The sequence below is a fragment of the Aspergillus sydowii genome (genome assembly GCF_001890705.1).
Source record: "Aspergillus sydowii CBS 593.65 unplaced genomic scaffold ASPSYscaffold_11, whole genome shotgun sequence".
NCBI classification, from domain to species: Eukaryota; Fungi; Ascomycota; class Eurotiomycetes; order Eurotiales; family Aspergillaceae; genus Aspergillus; species Aspergillus sydowii.
Window position 1 is genome coordinate 344,877 of NW_024467869.1, and position 14,609 is coordinate 359,485.

The window sequence follows — 14,609 nt, forward strand, 5'->3', positions numbered from 1 at the left end:
TACTTTATCCCACATTATCTGTGCTTCCCCACAACCCTGTTGGTCTATGACAGTACTCACCCCCGGTCTTCTACTGATTAGGATCCAGTGTCTGTACAGGAGGAGCTGGGATTAGCAGATCTATATAGTTACTTTTGATTATGATGTTTGTCGAATGCAAGACAGTCAATGTACATGCAGCATAATTCATTCAAATTCATTCATCAATATAGAAAGGCTAATAAAACAATCTTAAAAAATGTGTCTACTCAACAATCTCCTCAATCATCGACTCAATATACTCCTTCTGCTCCTTCAAGAACGTCTTCACATCAGCAATATCAAACGGCCGCTGTGCGAATTCCCGGTACTGCTCCTTCTTCAGACGGTCGCGGACCCGCTCCTCGATGACCTCCAGTCTGTATCGCGTATACTGGCTGTACAGTTCCGAGAGGTTACTGATAGGTCGGACACCAGTGAGGACAGACTCATCCCGAACAAGGGGAGACTTTGGTCGGAACGAGGTCACCATGCTAATGCGCTCTCGGCCTCCATACGCTTTTAGGGCTTGGTGCTCGATATACCGCCCCTGCATAACGACGGCAGTTCCCTAGACAAAATTATCAGTAACGGAATTTGAAATATAGAGTGCAGAAGTAATACCATAGCAGGTCCCCGGACTTTCAGGATCTCTCCAGTGGCAGTCTTCAGCGCGGTCTCGCCACCAGTCATACCGACGCAATCGGAGAGCATCGTCACGCAGACAAAGGGGTAGCTGTCACGGTGCCATGCGAATGCGGGGAGACTGTCGTCCTCTTGCTTCGGAGCAGTGTAAACCGGGACGCTCTGGTTGTTAACTGAGATGTTGATGGCGGCAATCTCATAGTCCATGGCTGGGACCAGCTCAATGCCCGCTACTTCGGACACGATGGCCAGGACTTCGGGGCTGTTCCAGGCGTCGCAGATGAACGGAGCGCGACTATTGAAGATATAAATTAGAGATCGGGTATAAAAAATGCAAGTGAGGTGGCAGGAACATACGCAGAACCCATTCCCCGGATTGTAGACTTGACAAACTCTGACATGTACTGGCAGTTATCCAGCACAGGCTGGCTGAAGATCTCAGCCCTCATCTGCTTGATGGCTTCCTCTGTGAAGAGCTGAAATGGAGCAGTCACTGCGATAGGCGAAATGCCCTGGCCCTCAAGGCCGATATCCTTCATCGTGGTCACCTTGCTAGGAGGTTCATAGTTCACATGCTTCCTTGCGTCGAATGCCTGCTTTGCCTCGACTTTGGCGTCGTCGATCAGGAATTGAGGGATTGGTTCTGTTGGGCGGGTTGCGCGGTGTCCTGTCAGTGTAACATGGTGGACCTTGGGCGCGGCGGCCGGAGTTGTTACTTGGGTGATTGACATGTTGTAGTGATTTTGCCGTTTTGATTATATATCTCACTCTGCTGCTGCTGATGATGATGGTAAAGAACGGGCCACCAGACCATTATATATCATCAATCGATTAACACCGACCAGAGATGCTGTAATTGGCCCCATGTCCTCGCAAAGTGACCCGCGTCGTATGTTCCTTTCGTCGGGTGCCATCCGAAGACCATTTTCTTATTCTTCGAATGTGAACTGGTATATCGACTGTCGGGTTCCTCGGAAAGCGAAGTTGTTGTCTCGTTGCCACCGCAGTTGAGCATCGGGTTCCTCGGGTTCTCGGTTACACTCACCCACACTCAACCAGAGAAACCGGTTTGGATATTTGGAATAGTTTATGCGGGGAACTCTAATCCTGCTTCTGTGCCGCTCCATATTATGGAGAATTGTTTCTGGGGTATACATCTCACGTAGCGTGTACAAGTATCAGTACATATACTGGCCCATTCACACCAGAAACCAGCGCTACGTTAACGACGCCACCAATGTTCGTCGCTCCCTTGAATACACATTCGAATGACCTGTACATAAATGACAATGTCTTTAAAGATCACGAGACGTGTTACGACATCAATTAGGTCCATGCCAACGAAGCCGAGCGGCGGATGAGTGTCGGGTTTCGCTCCCGAGGCATCGTGACACCACAAGGACAGACTTCGATATGCCCAGTTTCGTCCATGGTATCAGATAAGCCTCCTGAACCTGTTAGACGAGATAGATAGACTGGCATAAGCCATAGAGGTGGCAAGCCCGAAATGGTAAAACTTAGTGTATAGTTGCCCATGGAACCCGCACAGGACCCATCCATAAGACCATAAGCCTACCAACTCGGGCCCACCAGGATCGGAATGGATTCTCCAACGATGCAGAGTCCGGAGAACGTCCGACTGGAATCTCGCATTGCGAGCCCAGTGCAACTTTTGCTTCATCGCTGTCAATGTCAAACATTTCCCAGCCAGCCATTTCCAAGCTGCACACATGCAAGCCAACGCGCGTAAAAAACGAACTTCAAATGCGTAAGTCGCCCTTTCGCTTCATGCAGAGTCTGCTAACGAGTGCAACAGGTGCATCGCATGTCGGCACAGCAAAATCAAGTGCTCTGGCGATGAGCCCTGCGGCAACTGCCAGCGTCGTGGGATAAAATGCGAGTTCAACGATGGGATCAATCGAGTTCTGGTGTCAGAGACGTTCGTTTCCCTTTCTTTGGCTACAGAATATCTTCACTGACAGGTCGTGCAGTTATCTGCGACAGCTTGAAGCACGGGCTGGAGACCGACCGGCGTCTGGCGCCACGCAACCGTCGCCAACGACTCCCTTGCAGTCCAGTGCCAGTGCTGGGGGTAGAGTCGGCTTTGCGTCTGGATCGTCTGCTGAATTGACACCATTCCCCAATATATCTGGTGCAGGACCGTCGCCAGCGCCGACGCCGTCTGATGCGCCCAGCATATGGACGAGCCCATTCAGTCTGCCTTCGACAACTATTAAGAATACCAAGGGGAATAAACGCAGCTGGAGTAGGAAATCTACCCTTATGCTAGCATCACTAATTAATCATGTCTGCAGTTTGGCTGGCGCCTTCCTCCATGTGGTCCTTCACCACTCGATTGACGATCCTCATGACGGAGAAACTATATTCTAGATACCCAGACAGCGCGCCTACTCTGGTCGAGAAAGAAGTGTACCCCTTACGATGGGACCGCTGCTCATCAAAAGACGCCCCCGACATCACTGGGCTTCCATCGCTCGACCACGCCCTGTATCTGTTCGCCACCGTCAAGTTCCATTTAGGTCAGAACTACAGATTCTTCGACGAAGACCAGTTTATCCAGAATGTACGGGAGTTCTATCAAGGCGATCCGGTTAGGATGGCCACCGAGCACCAACTCTGGTATATACAGTACCTCCTCGTTCTCTCCTTTGGAACCGCCTTTCTCTGTCGAACGAGAAGCGATAAGCCGCCAGGCGCGGAGTTCTTTGTTCGTGCAATGTCCTTGATGCCCGACCATGCGTCCTTGTGGAAGGACAGTTTACTGGCGATTGAAGTGCTTGCTCTGGCTGGGTTGTACTTCTATTCCATTGACCAGAGAGAGTCAGCCTATATCTACGTGAGTAAAGCAAGCCCTGCTAATGATAACCATACTGATGGCGTTGGCTGTAGCTCGGACAAGCTATACGAATAGCGCAGTACGAAGGCCTGCACACACAGCTATCGGAAGAGCAACTCGGTGCCGATGTCGTGGCGCGCTGCAGGAACCTCTGGTGGACACTATACATTATGGACCGGCATTTCTCGTACTCAGTTGGCCTTCCAATGTCGATGCAGGATAGGGACATCAGCACGCCGATCGAACCATGCAGTACCTCTCACCAAGACGTGGCCCTTAGTCTGCAGGCCAAATTGTCACACTTGCTGTCGTCGATCTTGACAAGTAAGTATCAAGGATGTACAATGATCGTCTGCTAACGTGTACCAGCGGTCTATAAAACGGAGAAATCGCAATTAGATGCTTTTCTCGACACGACAAAGCAGATTCTGCAGCAGTTGACTGGGTATGCTGAGGAGGTGGAGCGGATCATCCACGCTGCATTCCGCAATTCGGTCGATTCCATGCCCAGGGGGACTCGGCATATTACCTTGCTCTACCACCAGGTTGGTAGATCCTATTCTGTGGCTGTGGGGATTGCAAACGAACTAACATTCTGTAACAGTGTGTTATTGTCGCAACGCGCCCTCTTCTGCTGTCCGCATTCATGGAAAGGCTTTCCAAACTCGACACCGATAGTGACGACGCTGCCGAGACACTGGACCTTACAAGGACATTGATAATGACAGGAATCAAGTCCGCCTCCAAGACGCTCCAGATTATATCGCAAAACGACAGTCTCCTGGGTATGCTAACCCCGATCCTATCCGCCATGTAACAGGTCACTGACAGCAACAGAGGTCTTCCTCCTATACAATCTCGAGTTCACATACGCCGCCGCAATGCACCTCGCAATGGCAAGCGCATTATTCCCAGAAGCCTTCGACGGCAGAGCAGCCGCACAAGAAGCCCATTCAATCTTGGACCAAATGATCAGCAACGGAAACAAAGTCGCTAAAGTTCGGAAAGAGGAACTACTGCATCTCGAAGGCCTATTCCACGAGGTAGCTGCACGAGCAGAATCGAATGGACTACAGCCACTTTCACTTGCAACCGCTCTGCATAGCGAGGAAATACAGCAACATAGGGATGACATTAGAGCTAGTACCGATGTGCAACAGCATAACTGGCGGGCAGACCAATTTTCAGATGCTATCATACCAGATGCTGATGGTAATGCAGTATACGACCCGGCGATGTATCATGGAGACGCATTGATGCCGAGTGCTGAGCTGCTGAACGATATAGGGATCTCGTCGACGGAGTTCCTGGCGATTATTGACCAGATTGGGAATCCGGATACTGGTTATTCGCTTCTTGATTTGGGTTGATACTGAGTTACAGAATTGAATGATATAGCATGGCGTTAGGACGTTAAGGCAAGAATACAATAGGCTGAATATTGAAATAACCGGAAGCGCTTGACAACCGCCAATGCTTGATCACGAACCAACAGTGAAAGAATACTAAATTAAGTCACCATACATAGTGCTAGACCCCCAGTAAATTTTAATCTCCGACATACATAGCAGGTAATTATAGTATAAAGTAGAGCTCGGAACGTATCGATCACATGCGGACGAAATGTACCATGCTAATAGGATGGATTAATGCTCCTAGCCCTTAATGGCTGCGTACTATACTAGGCAGCCGCGGAAGCTCTCTCTTCCCCCCAGGTTACCGGCCTACTGGGTTTCCTCGCCATAATTCCGTCTATAAAAGGTGACACTCTCCTGATGGTGTGTCTGAAATCCAGGATCTTAGCATCATGGCGAGCTCAACTGATTCAGAACACAAACTTCAACAACCCCTGTTCGGCGCGCTTCCATTCGACCTCTTTGCAATTGTATTTTTCCATACACATTCCCTGAATCTAAGTTGATATACCTGTAGGAAGGATGGAACTACAACACGCCAAATAGCGAAGAAGAAAGCAAGAGACAGTGGGAGGAACTGGCCTGGAAATACCACGACCTAACCCTCGCTGAAAGATGGGTACGTTCCACGGCCACACCATTGATTCCAGGAACCTTGACATTCCTAACCGTATTACGAGGAAGCCATGAGAGAGTATCGCGACCCTATTAGCCCAGAATTGACTGCGCGGATTCTTGCACACAATCAGACAGCCCAAGAGCGCAACGGAACCAAAGACTTTTGCTCCTGTGACAAGGCGCGTATATGGCTACGAACATGCTATGACCCCAAGCTGGAGGAACACTATGAGACCACAAGATCCGACTCGTATTCGCCCAGGGACTTCGAAGGTCCGGATACTGTCTTCAAAAACGAGGTGCTATATTCCATTAGTGACTGGCGGGAGTTTCTCCTTCGCGTCCCGAGCCTAACAGATGTCATAGGAGGTTTGTTTTGTGAAGGTGACAACGGTATTCAAAGGTTTAAATATTGCAGTGGCCTAAGGGAGTTATATGAAGATCAAGATGACATTTCGGGAGAATCCGTTCCGGTTTTTCCGGTCTCTGAGCGAGTGCAGGTGGTTATCTGCCTGTTGGATAGGGAGGCCATTGTAGGTGGCTATATCAAGATAATTTGGTTGGACGAGCACGGACACTGCATCTGTGACAATTAGGGAAAACCTTCTAGTATGTCGGACTTTGTTGGAGATCTCGTTGACCATACTGTACGAAATTAGATAGCGCCTGCTGCTGGCGAGGCATATAGGAGAATCGGAGTCCACATACCTGTATCCATTTCCAGATATGGGTGGAGGAATGGTTATTGCAATTGCATTGCATTGCTGTGAAACCGCGTAGGGCTGGTGTCAAGTAAGCACAATAAGGCGAGCGTCCTCAAGTAGCAGGTCTATAAGTAGAATTAGCATTATATGGACAAGTGCATAGACTTAGCAGTTCAAATATATTATTACTATAATTTGTTCACGTACCTCCGTCTTGTGCGAGGTCATCGTGACATTTATGCTGCCTATAGGCAAATACATATCATTGGTGCCATGTGCAGTTGCAACTAGAGCTAGAGATAAACCTTATCCCATAATGGCCAAATAGAATTAAGACTGTAATGACAGGTACCTTGCCATAGCTAACATAAATACTAAGAAGTCCTCATTTGGTCATAGGTATGATTTGATCTGCTCCTCGTTCCACTCCCAGAACTTCCGACTCAATTCTGTGTCAGTGAAGAGGTCTCGTCTTGGGCAGGCAATTTTCCCAGGAGGGCCAACTGTTCTTATTATGAGTATATATACAATAGCACCAGGAAAGATACGTACTCCACTCCTTCTTTGCAATCTCAGTAGTAACGTCAGGATGCAGTCCGGCGAACAGTTGAGTGTAGGCTCCGACTTCAGGCTTGTTCGCCATGACTCTCTACCAATGGTTAGGCTACTAGTTATGGAGATGTCGCAGAGAAACGTACAACAGCAGCTGCAAGAAACCGGTTCATATCTTTCTGCAGGTTTGTCATGGCAATGCCAGGGTCGATGGCCTAACAACAGTTAGAATGACAAGCTGAATGTCGCGAATGAGCGAAACATACAATGCTGACAATACCGTCGTCTTGTGATCTCCTCGCAAGCTCAACGGCCTGTAGGACAGTGCCCGCCTTGCTGCGACCGTACTTGTTTCGAGCAGACTCGTTCTTATGGTAGTCCAAATTCGAGAAATCAATCGCGGGTTTAGGTGCCCATGAAATAGCATCTGAGGCGACCCATACCACTCGAACAGAGTTCGGTGGTGACTCTTTAGCAGTCTGTGCGAGTGTCGGATATAATAGCTTCGTGAATAGATGAGGTCCAACGTTGTTTGTTCCTAACTGCAGCTCATAGCCCTGGGTACTCGTCGACCCCTCAGGTGGAAACATGACGCCGGCATTGTTCCATAAGACATGGAGCTTTGACTCCTTGCTCAAGAATTCATCCACGGACTTCTTGATCGTTGTGAGGTCTGACAGATTAACGCTCAGCGACTCGAGCTGTCCAGTTGAGCTGGGAAAGCGCTTTTTCAGGTCGTCGATGACTTCGTGTGTCTTTCTGCTGTTACGCGCGGCCAGGTATACTTTGGCATTACGCTGGTAGAGGAAGGTGGAAAGGAGAAGGCCGTAGCCAGATGTCGCACCGGTGACGATAAAGACCTGACCATAGCCACAGAGATTAGCTCTTAACTGGCAAGCAAGGGCGCGGGCTTACTTTTCCAGTCTGGTCGGGCAAATTCTCCTCGGTCAATGGGGGCTTCGCGGTAGAGAAAGGCATGGCGAGGGACAGTTCTGAAGTTGCTGCAATTAATCTATCTTCCGTCAGCGCGTGGGGTTCAACCCTTATATAAACTGCTATTCTTATCTTAAGTCCGCAGACCGACAGCTATTTCCATGCAAGGGTCCGTCCATGATTTGAGTTGCAGGGCTCAGTCCGGTCAAACTCCGGTCGGCGTCTCTGGATGCAGTCAAGTGGGCCACATCAGCCGGAGCTTATTCGTTGGCAGCTGAATAGTCATGGCTGGTCGACCGGATTTCACATTCCGGTCCTACGCAGGAGAGACCACACTGCAGCCAATCCAAGGGTCGGGCCACCTGTAGATCCTTTGATGTTGAAGTACGCTGGAATCTGGAATTGTAGCTTGGTTTGCTTTGTTGAACAGCGTCAGAGCTACGCATCATTAAGTAGACACGGAAATGGCAATTAATGTGCCCCAGGCTTCTAAACGTTACCATGATACCCCTTAAGAAGACCGTCGCACTCACGGCGCACCCTCTCAAGCACATCCCCGATATCAAACTCCCAAGCGTGGCAGCACCTCGGCCAGATGTCCGCAAAGCATTTACCCCCATCTCTCCCCGTCTCCGGGTTCTGCCACAGGCAGATATCACCAACGGCACGCGAGTCAGTCACTACCCTTTGCGATCGTCGCAGCCGGATGTTGCTGAATGTTTCAAAGGCCGCTATTATGGCGCCATCCTTTGCGGCCTGTGACGCTGGTTCAGTTCTACCGAGTGCAGTATCCAATAGAGTGGCCAATACAGCCGCACCCTCCACCCCCATCGCAGCGCCAGAGGCTAGGAACGGCGTGCTAGCATGCGCGGCATCACCGGCTATACACACTCGCCCAGATGTGTACGAGGCAGCTGGGTGATCAGCCGTGTCGAATATCGCCCATTTGTTGGGCTTCTCGGGCAGCAGATCAACCACTGCTTGGATATCTGCCTTCCAATGTTGAACCGCCTTTTGCGCATTCTCCCTATTGCAGGTTTCTAGCAACTTGCTGCTGTCAGGCCATGCCTCGGATGTTTTGCAAAACACGATCGTATTGGTCAGTGTGCTATTTGCGACCTACCCACGTTCACTAGCGACTTTCTATAATCATCACCGGATTATGGGTTTACCGGATATGTCACTGTATATGCTCCTGGCCCTACATGCTGGCAGTGACTGTACCCTTTATCTTCGCCCATGGCCGCAACGACGCTTTCAATAGGAAGAAGTGCCCGATATGCCACTATATTCGCGAAACTAGGGTAAGCTGCCGGGTTATTTTCCCCCAGCATGATCTGACGAGTGCGCGACCTGATTCCGTCGCAGCCAATGACTGGGGGGGTGTCAACAGGGGATAAAGTAGGGTTATGAGGCAACATACCAGCGTCAACCTCCACTATACTTCCATCTGTGAACTGTAGAACCACTTTCTCCCCTTCCCTATCTTCATAACTCTCCAATGTCTTTCCAAACAGTATCACTCCCTCCGGAAGCTCCCTCCCCAACTCCTCCAAAAAGGCCGCCCTCAGACAACCATAATACCCCGGTCTATCCGCGGGGAATTGCCAGCTGGGCTCATCAACACCAGTCGTAAAGCCATCGAAATACCGCATAAATCTATCCTTACTCGGCGCCCCAACTCTCAGAAACGCCTGCAAAACCTTCGGGTTAACAATGCGCATAGCCTCTCGTGAACCAGAAGTGAATGCAAATCCTGCGCCGGTTTCTGTGAATTTGCTCGCGCGTTCGTAGATTATCACTTTCATTCCGCGGTGGGCGAGTCCCAACGCCATGATGACGCCGATTATGCCGCCGCCGATAATGGCGATGTCGACTGTTTCGCGGAGGGTGGGCTTTTGGTGGTCATGGCAGAGACTAGTGTTTTCCTGGTCTCGTTTGTCTTCTGGCATGCTGAAGTCAATGTTGTGTGTATTGTTGAGGCTGCTTATATTGTTAGTATCTTGTAGAAAGTGCGAAGGTATGGTGCTTGCATAGTCTCCTGAGCGAAGACCACCATGAGTCCCAGGTGTGGTTCGAGAGACGGGGTAAGGATTTCAGCTGCCAGCAGTGATATTGCCCCTTGCATGTCATTCAGAAAACAGCATCAGCATCGGGGCCCCGCTTGTCGGGTTCGAGGAATCAAATATAATCAATTTTGCTTTTTCCAATCTCACCGATGCTTACCGACAGGTTGTGCGTTTGCGCTGATCCACCTATGCCGATGAACACAGTCCAGACACATTATTCAATCAGTACGACTTAGCAAGGAGCCAGTATATTGTGACACAACGCTAGACCGCTACACCAATAACCCTGCAAGGCTGGTGGATTGTCAGGTATCTCTAACATATTGCGTCTAAGTTCTGAATCCACCGTAAAGCCTATGACCTCAGATACAATACGTACAGTTGCAAGACCATCGGGTTTCTTCGAGATTGGCCAGCTGCACCGACACTTTCGTTTATCGATGGGAGAATAACCATTTGGCTCTTTTATGCTATCTTTCCTCTAGACATATTGAATCTTGCAAGTTGGGTTTCTGAGTTTAGCGTAGTGGTTACTCCCAGCAGGCTATCTGCACAGGTTGATCACAACGGGGAAAATAAAATGCGTGGTGTCCGGGCAGCCAAGCCTCGCACTGTGACCGCATACCTACCGGTACTTGATGGCTTACGCCCAGGGGGTATCTGTATACAGTGGAGAAAAGCCTGACCCACAAGCTAGACCGAACATCGCATAGAGCATTATTTAATTCACGATAGGCCCGTCCTCTCTAAGATTTCTACAACGTGGCACAGTGAGCCGTGACATAATGGCATCGCCTAGCCACCTAACCCTGGCAATCTTCGAACTGGTTGAGGCCATACTCCTTCATCTCGAAGATCCAGTCGAGATAGTCCGAACGAAAAGGGTATGTCGTCGGTGGCGAGATATCATCACCACATCACCCCTCCTGCAAGAAGCATGCTGGTACCGTCCGTTCAGTAAGCTCGCCGCGCTCGGACACCAAAATACCAGCACCAGTGCCGCAAAGGGCGCCGAAAGACATATATGGAAAGTGAACCCTGCGTTCAAGCGGGTCGGAATGCACGTACGCATCTGTTACGGCCCTTCACAGGAGCACGGGGATTTCAGTCTGCAAACGCGTGTATACGACAAACCTGGATCCTGGACGACGATGCTCGCGACACAGCCACCGCGGACACAAGTTGAGCTGGACATTGACTGTTACCAAGATGACCCGCAAGAACAAACTATGTATAGTGCACTCAACGCCCTCGTAGATACCATACCTCCTGGTTGAATCGGACCTAATAACTACCTCTGCAGACACTACTGGATCCAATCCACCGGGCAGCCGCTACTAATAGGGGACATTATGGCCGTGCTCGCTGAATGCCAGAACAGGCAAGAATGTGGCATCGACCGATGGGATGCGGACATCGAATACCGCCGAGGCGATATGCTTGTTGGTACCGACGACGCATGGGGTGAGGAACGCCCGGATAGGGAGTTAGGGGAGATACCAGACGATGTATCAGTTAAGGTGGTGTTCGCGAAGAACGATCCATGGCGCGGCTGGTGTCCTGCTTTTTCCCTTCGGCGGTGCGAGAATGATACGGCGACTGGGATGAACTTTTTGCATGAAATGCAGTTGTATAAAGTGGCTGCGGTTCGAGGGAAGGAGTGCGATCGTGGTGATGGGGATGGACTCACGCGTGTGTGTACGAGCGGAGGGGAATACCAGGCGAATCTGGTGGTTGTGAGGGATTATGATCATCCATACCTGCAGGATTGTAGGCATATTTACCGTCGGCTAAGTGATGTTTAAACGAATATATGCATCAGAGGGCTATTGTGAGATAGTGACATCGCCAAGTACTACTGCCGCTTAACAACATGTTCCTCAATGACATCTTCAACCAGGTTCACAATGTCTTTCCCACCACACATCTTGCGAACCCATTCAAGTGCACACTGTGCTGACCACGGAATCATCCATCTAAGAGGCCCAAGCCACCAACAGCTTGGTGCGATGAGGAGCCCCAAGCCACTTTCCGTCTGGAGCCCAAAAAACCTTGCTGCTGTGCTCGGAGTCATAGCGACGCGTCGTGAAGCGATCGCATCCACGAAGGATAGGAGGGCGAGGAAGAACGCTGCATCCATATCCGGTGGAAAGTCGGATGCCAGTCTCCCAGTTGGCGTATCACTGCCGGTCCTGGGATGGGCCCAGATAAGAACAGTCGTGTCAGAATTGCGACCATTCGGTAGAGAGGCCTCGCATTGCTGGCCCTCTTCGGTTGACCAGAAGGGGTGGTCAGGGGCGACGCTGCCCGGCTGTTAGTACTTGCCACACTGTGAGATATAATGAGGATGAGGGATGTACGGCCAGAAATTATGCGGCGTCCAGGGCGGAACTACAGTGACTCCATCCGCAGTCCGGCTGGGGACCGGCGGAGAAAGACCTGGTCGCGGGACACTCTGGAGATGGTTCGTAGATGCGGTATGGATGGTGTCGATGCAGTCATATGTAGTCGTGGTCCCGACTGCGCCGGATTCGACCACGAAGGACTCGGACTGGGTTAAATGGATATGCAGCGGAGGGGCCTGCCCAGATCAGAACATGCGCTTGATAAAATGGACGATGAGGTACCTGGGGATGCTGTTTGCCTGCGCTGATCGCCTCGTGTCCGCCAACATACGTCGCGCGCATGAGAACCGACGCATCCAGCTCGGGCGACGGCTGCAGGAACTCGAGGATGAACGAGCCATCGAAGAGAACATGCGGGCCGCCGAGTGGCCTTGGGAGTCGTGGTTCTTTCTGTGATGGCCGCGACATTGAGACTGTTGGGATGATGACGATGGGAAGTTTGGGAGCCCCGCGTCGAAGTTCAGCTGGTGCTGACGCTGATGCTGAGGCTTATGTGGCGCCGCTATACCAAGACTGCCATAGCCTACCAGAATGGATCATTTTGTTCGGTAATAATGTGGCAGAGGCGGCGATTTTGTCGCCAGTGTGCTCCAGTCTGTGCCCAACTGCTCAGCCTGATGATATAGTATGTTATTATCAACGGTTGTCATGGCCGAGAATTGGTGCTTCATTGTATTCTGCGGGACAGGTTCCATGCAGTAACTGCCAGGTCCATTTTGGTATAATTATTGGGAATCGGCAGTTGATGCCCGCGGCACGGTATTTACAATCAATCAAGTCTAGATCCAAATCTGCGACACTCTGAAGAGTCCAATTTTTTGGTGGGTTCAGTGGATCCCCGTTAAGCCCTGCGACAGCGCCAACCACGTTTTGGCTTCTGTAGGGCCGGATGGGATTTGGAATTCTTAACGTTCGCTTCGTCTCGGCACAGATATCCCACCAAGTCTGCTTTCTTTAACTTTGCAGCGGCGGTTTCAGATCGCAGCCTGTAAGTTCCCCCCAAAAGTGTGTGTATCCTTTGGGAGGGAAGTTCCTTAAGCACTGACTGCTGTCTCACTGTGACACATGGCTGACGGCACCGTGCCCCTTCAGCCGGGGCCTTGCAGGTCGAGACAAGCCAACGGCCAATATTCAATCCAAGACAATTCGTCACAGACCAGGTTGTCAAGTGGTTCGCGACCATCTCCGTATCGGGCGTGTTCTTCCGTATAGGGCTACCACTAGGCGCACATTGGTGTCGCACCATTGATTTAGCTGGCCGGCCCCTTTGAGTTCGGCAGTTGAAGATTGCTCGGCCTGGATCTATCGAAACAACAGGTCAAAGCCGGCAGAAGATCTATCTGATCTTGTCCGACAGCTAATCATATTCCTTGAATCCCATCGGGGCGGGACTCAGATATATTGCACTGTCTTGAGCCTCGGGCAACCTGAGCCTTCAGTCCCCACAGATGAAACACTTGAATACCGACATGGCGAAAATTTGTTACTTCTCAAACGTGCCATGGGGCAGGGACAGTGATATATAACATGGTGCCTGTTCCCAAGACCTCCTCTCGTCAGCCAGACTGGTTCTGCTTTCATCCTTCATTTTTCCCACTTCCCAGGAAAACCATTCCAATTCTCCATTCCTTCTTGTTATCAAATCCGAGCTGTGCTCGATTTACCACTCTTTTACATTTACTTTCTAGCCTAACGACACCATGAAGTCTGCACTCATCCTCGCCCTGGCCGCCGGCTCCCTCGGCGCTCCCACTCCCACCATCAAATCTCGCCAGTTCAATCTCGGTGATCTGCTCGCACCAGGCTCAGGAGGCTTCTCTAGCGAGGGTGCTGGAAGCGGCCCCGATCTAGGCGATCTCTTCAGCGGCTCATCCGACTCCCCGTCCTCCAGCCCTACCCCCTCATCGACTGCTCCCGACGGGCCTGGTGGATTCGACCTATCTGACTGGTTCCCCGGATCCTCTTCAGCCTTCAAGAAACTTCCCCGTCGTGATGGAGGCCTCGGCGGACTGGGCGACCTAGCTGACCTTTTTGGCGGCTCCTCCGGCCCATCGCCCTCGTCCAGCTCTACCCCTTCATCCAGTCCCGGTGACGATGGGTTCGATCTATCCGACTTGTTCCCAGGATCGTCTGGAGGTTCTGATATTGAGAACGGCTTGGGATCCCTTTTTGGTGAGACAGCCCCGTCAACAGTGCACGGGCAAGCTAACAAAAGCGTAGGCCGCGCCGCGAGCCCGTCTGGTATCAGTGACCTAGGCAGTCTCTTTGGTAATTCTCTCCTCCCATATACCATTACCAAATACTTACCAAATGCAGGCGGTAGTTCTGACTCCTCCGGCTCCTCATCTGGTAGCAGTGGCCTCAGTGGACTCAGTGGCCTCATGGGTAAGATT

At 50.9% G+C, this 14,609-nt stretch overlaps 7 protein-coding genes across 7 annotated transcripts; 3 read left to right on the forward strand and 4 right to left on the reverse strand.

Annotated features, from left to right (window-relative positions):
• Nucleotides 1–183: 183 nt before the first annotated feature.
• On the reverse strand, nt 184–1,394 carry ASPSYDRAFT_80916 (uncharacterized protein; the record flags this gene model as incomplete). The annotated part of the gene is made up of 3 exons (XM_040851067.1): nt 184–589; nt 643–958; nt 1,021–1,394. 3 exons carry the CDS (start codon nt 1,392–1,394, stop codon nt 245–247), a joined length of 1,035 nt encoding a protein of 344 aa, XP_040699293.1. The 3' UTR covers nt 184–244.
• Nucleotides 1,395–2,393: 999 nt separating this feature from the next.
• ASPSYDRAFT_135130 (uncharacterized protein) lies at nt 2,394–4,988 on the forward strand (the record flags this gene model as incomplete). The annotated part of the gene is made up of 8 exons (XM_040840714.1): nt 2,394–2,431; nt 2,480–2,602; nt 2,655–2,929; nt 2,979–3,520; nt 3,574–3,844; nt 3,890–4,065; nt 4,125–4,305; nt 4,358–4,988. 8 exons carry the CDS (start codon nt 2,394–2,396, stop codon nt 4,888–4,890), a joined length of 2,139 nt encoding a protein of 712 aa, XP_040699294.1. The 3' UTR covers nt 4,891–4,988.
• Nucleotides 4,989–5,329: 341 nt separating this feature from the next.
• ASPSYDRAFT_48699 (uncharacterized protein) lies at nt 5,330–6,329 on the forward strand. Its single transcript, XM_040847677.1, has 2 exons — nt 5,330–5,554; nt 5,620–6,329. Exons 1-2 carry the CDS (start codon nt 5,551–5,553, stop codon nt 6,147–6,149), a joined length of 534 nt encoding a protein of 177 aa, XP_040699295.1. The 5' UTR covers nt 5,330–5,550; the 3' UTR covers nt 6,150–6,329.
• A 96-nt stretch (nt 6,330–6,425) lies between these two features.
• ASPSYDRAFT_48701 (uncharacterized protein) lies at nt 6,426–7,885 on the reverse strand. The gene is made up of 5 exons (XM_040847678.1): nt 7,725–7,885; nt 7,076–7,669; nt 6,956–7,024; nt 6,810–6,906; nt 6,426–6,760 (listed from the first exon to the last, which is right to left on the reverse strand). The coding sequence occupies exons 1-5, from the start codon at nt 7,785–7,787 to the stop codon at nt 6,651–6,653; spliced, it is 933 nt and encodes a 310-aa protein (XP_040699296.1). The 5' UTR covers nt 7,788–7,885; the 3' UTR covers nt 6,426–6,650.
• A 248-nt stretch (nt 7,886–8,133) lies between these two features.
• ASPSYDRAFT_1159162 (FAD-dependent oxidoreductase) lies at nt 8,134–10,026 on the reverse strand (the record flags this gene model as incomplete). Its single annotated transcript, XM_040840064.1, has 4 exons — nt 8,134–8,861; nt 8,915–9,117; nt 9,166–9,618; nt 9,969–10,026. The coding sequence occupies 4 exons, from the start codon at nt 10,024–10,026 to the stop codon at nt 8,232–8,234; spliced, it is 1,344 nt and encodes a 447-aa protein (XP_040699297.1). The 3' UTR covers nt 8,134–8,231.
• A 522-nt stretch (nt 10,027–10,548) lies between these two features.
• Nucleotides 10,549–11,616, forward strand: ASPSYDRAFT_135134 (F-box protein; the record flags this gene model as incomplete). The annotated part of the gene is made up of 2 exons (XM_040840715.1): nt 10,549–11,042; nt 11,115–11,616. Exons 1-2 carry the CDS (start codon nt 10,597–10,599, stop codon nt 11,614–11,616), a joined length of 948 nt encoding a protein of 315 aa, XP_040699298.1. The 5' UTR covers nt 10,549–10,596.
• A 50-nt stretch (nt 11,617–11,666) lies between these two features.
• ASPSYDRAFT_60442 (uncharacterized protein) lies at nt 11,667–12,624 on the reverse strand (the record flags this gene model as incomplete). The annotated part of the gene is made up of 3 exons (XM_040849855.1): nt 11,667–11,976; nt 12,358–12,362; nt 12,439–12,624. The coding sequence occupies 3 exons, from the start codon at nt 12,622–12,624 to the stop codon at nt 11,667–11,669; spliced, it is 501 nt and encodes a 166-aa protein (XP_040699299.1).
• Between the last annotated feature and the right edge of the window lie 1,985 nt (nt 12,625–14,609).